Below are 2,606 nucleotides of genomic sequence, written 5' to 3'. Positions count from 1 at the left end.
ATAGAATAATTTAATTGGCTTTTTGTTTAGGCCTATAATCTAGCCTCTTCTTTTAAAAGATTAAAAACCAAGAACTCAGTTTAATTCTTATCTTCATTTACAGATCTTTAGAATATGAAACATCCATGGACTTTCTGTGGTGATTGGCCTATTTCAAGGACTGAAATGGATAGATTTTCCCTTTGTAGTTGAAAAAACTATAATTAATTCAGTTCTTCTTCTTCTTCTTCTTCTTCTTTCTTCTTCTTTCTTCTCCTTCTCCTTCTTCTTCTTCTTCTTCTTCTTCTTCTTCTTAGTGAAACTTCATTATCATTATGATCACTACTTCCACCACCTTAAGTATGAGCACTTCAACTACATCATCAACATATTTACTACCACTATCATCACTACTATCATGATCAATCATCACCAAACCTGGGTGCCTAACTCTTGAAGGTTCACAATATGAGAGCGAAGTCTAACACTTCCAAGGAAACATGAAGAAGATAAGCATGTTTCACCAGGTTTTTGTGTATATGGACAAAATCCATAAAGACAGTAGTCCCATTGCAATTTTAAGCCTGTAAATACCAAAACTGAGACCTGAATATCTAAGTAGGGCTTATTTTGACTGAAAGAGAGGTAGGTAGTAATTGGCATTCATCTTACATTTGTGGTGTAATTTGAGGTTAGGCAGCGACCCAACACGTTTTTCAGAGCTCCCACCACCTCCTTGTTCCTCAGACTATATATGAGGGGGTTCATCATCGGGGTGAGGATGGCACCAAGCATAAAGAGAACCTGGTCCAGCTTCGGACTGTGATAAGAAGTAGGCCTCATGTAGACCAGCATGGCTGGACCAAAGTATAGGCTCACCACAGTCAAGTGGGAGGAACAGGTGGCCAGAGCTTTATTCCTGCCCTCCACAGAGTTCATGCGGAGGACAGCAAGGAAGATGAGAGCATAAGAGGACAGGATAAAGGACAAAGGAATGAGGAGCACCACAATACTCGTCATCACTACAGCCTTCTCATAAGCAGAGATGTCCTCACAGGCCAATTTTAGGATGGCCATGACCTCACAGAGGAAATGGGAAATCTCTCTAGAACCACAGATGGGGAAATGCATAGCATATGCTGTGTGCATGAGTGATATAAGTGCACCTCCAGCCCAGGAAATGAAAGCCATCTGCAGACACACTTTCTGACTCATGATCAGGGTGTATCTCAAAGGGTTGCAAATGGCCACATAACGGTCAAAAGCCATGAGGGTGATGAGGATACACTCAGCAATTCCTAGAGTCAGGAAGAAAAAGATCTGAGTTCCACAGGCCACCTGTGATATACTTCTCTTCCCTGAGAAGAAGTCAGTTGCCATCTTTGGTACAGTGCTAGAGATTAATGTCAGATCCATAAGGGCCAGTTGGCTGAGGAGAAAGTACATGGGTGTGTGGAGGTGAGAATCCACCCAAATCAGGAATATAAGGATGGAATTTGAGGTTACAGCCTCAGTGTAGATCAGAAGAATTGCAGAGACAAGGACGTTGATATGTTTTATACCAGGGAAGAGACCCAAGAGGATAAAGTCCATATTTGAAGACTCATTTCTTTTATCCATGTTTCTGTCTTGTTAGAAGTAATCAACCCTGGGAACAAGCCGGATTTAAAGAAATCACAAAAATATGTTAGATTCTGTTCTCTAAGCTCTTTCATTTCTTTCATTTCTTACCATTATCAGCAGCAGCAGGTTGTGATTTTTTTTTAATTTTCAGCATAACTGTGGTATTTCTGCAAATGACAACATTTTAGCCAATTTCATGGCTGAGTAGGGTATCTCATGTCCCTACCTATCTTCTTTACTCACAGAACGAATTGGGACAGTTAATGTTTAGGTTGCATCTATTAATGTTATCTCAGAGATAATATAACTCCTCCCCTCCTTTTTATGCCATTACTAGGAGACTCTCTTCCCCTCTCCCCCCATAGGCTCTCTCACTGCCCTATGTGAACCTTGCTTAAGTATATATGTTCCATACTCACGCAACCATACATTTTCCCATTCCACTATGTCCTATACATGGTGCTAAGTCTTACCAAGATAAAGATGAATAAAATATAATTTCTTTTTTTTTTTTAAGATTTTATTTATTTATTTGACAGAGAGAAATCACAAGTAGACAGAGAGGCAGGCAGAGAGAGAGAGGAGGAAGCAGACTCCCTGCTGAGCAGAGAGCCCGATGCGGGACTCGATCCCAGGACCCTGAGATCACGACCTGAGCCGAAGGCAGCGGCTTAACCCACTGAGCCACCCAGGCGCCCCTAAAATATAATTTCTGATATTAATGACCTTTACCCATATAGAAAAACATGACCATGGACAGGTACATATGAAAAAGTAAGAAAGGTTTTATAATGGAAGAATATGCTCATCTGTGGAAAATAAGGAAAGAATATGCAATGGGGGGAAAAAGGACAGTCTTTTCAATAAGTGGTTCTGGGAAAATTGGACAACCACATGCAGAAGAATGAAACTCAATCATTCTCTTATACCATACACAAAGTTAAACTCAAAATGGATGGAAAACCTCAAGGCAAGACAGGAATCCATCAAAATCCTAGAGAAGA

The 2,606-nt window shown here is 40.4% G+C and overlaps 1 protein-coding gene across 1 annotated transcript; it reads right to left on the bottom strand.

The window, feature by feature from the left end:
* Positions 1-642: 642 nt before the first annotated feature.
* Positions 643-1,599, bottom strand: LOC101674530 (olfactory receptor 2T27-like). The gene has a single exon (XM_004781734.1). It carries the CDS (start codon positions 1,597-1,599, stop codon positions 643-645), a length of 957 nt encoding a protein of 318 aa, XP_004781791.1.
* Positions 1,600-2,606: the final 1,007 nt, after the last annotated feature.

The sequence above is a fragment of the Mustela putorius genome, unplaced genomic scaffold (genome assembly GCF_011764305.1).
Source record: "Mustela putorius furo isolate JIRA1106 unplaced genomic scaffold, ASM1176430v1.1 tig00001009_pilon_pilon_pilon, whole genome shotgun sequence".
Classification (NCBI taxonomy): Eukaryota; Metazoa; Chordata; class Mammalia; order Carnivora; family Mustelidae; genus Mustela; species Mustela putorius.
The sequence above is the reverse complement of the archived record's forward strand: the minus strand, read 5'-3'. Positions and strand labels throughout refer to the sequence as shown.

Excerpts from the sequence above, each read along its gene's own strand:
- LOC101674530 (XM_004781734.1), bottom strand. The coding sequence starts at position 1,599 with ATGGATAAAAGAAATGAGTCTTCAAATATGGACTTTATCCTCTTGGGT.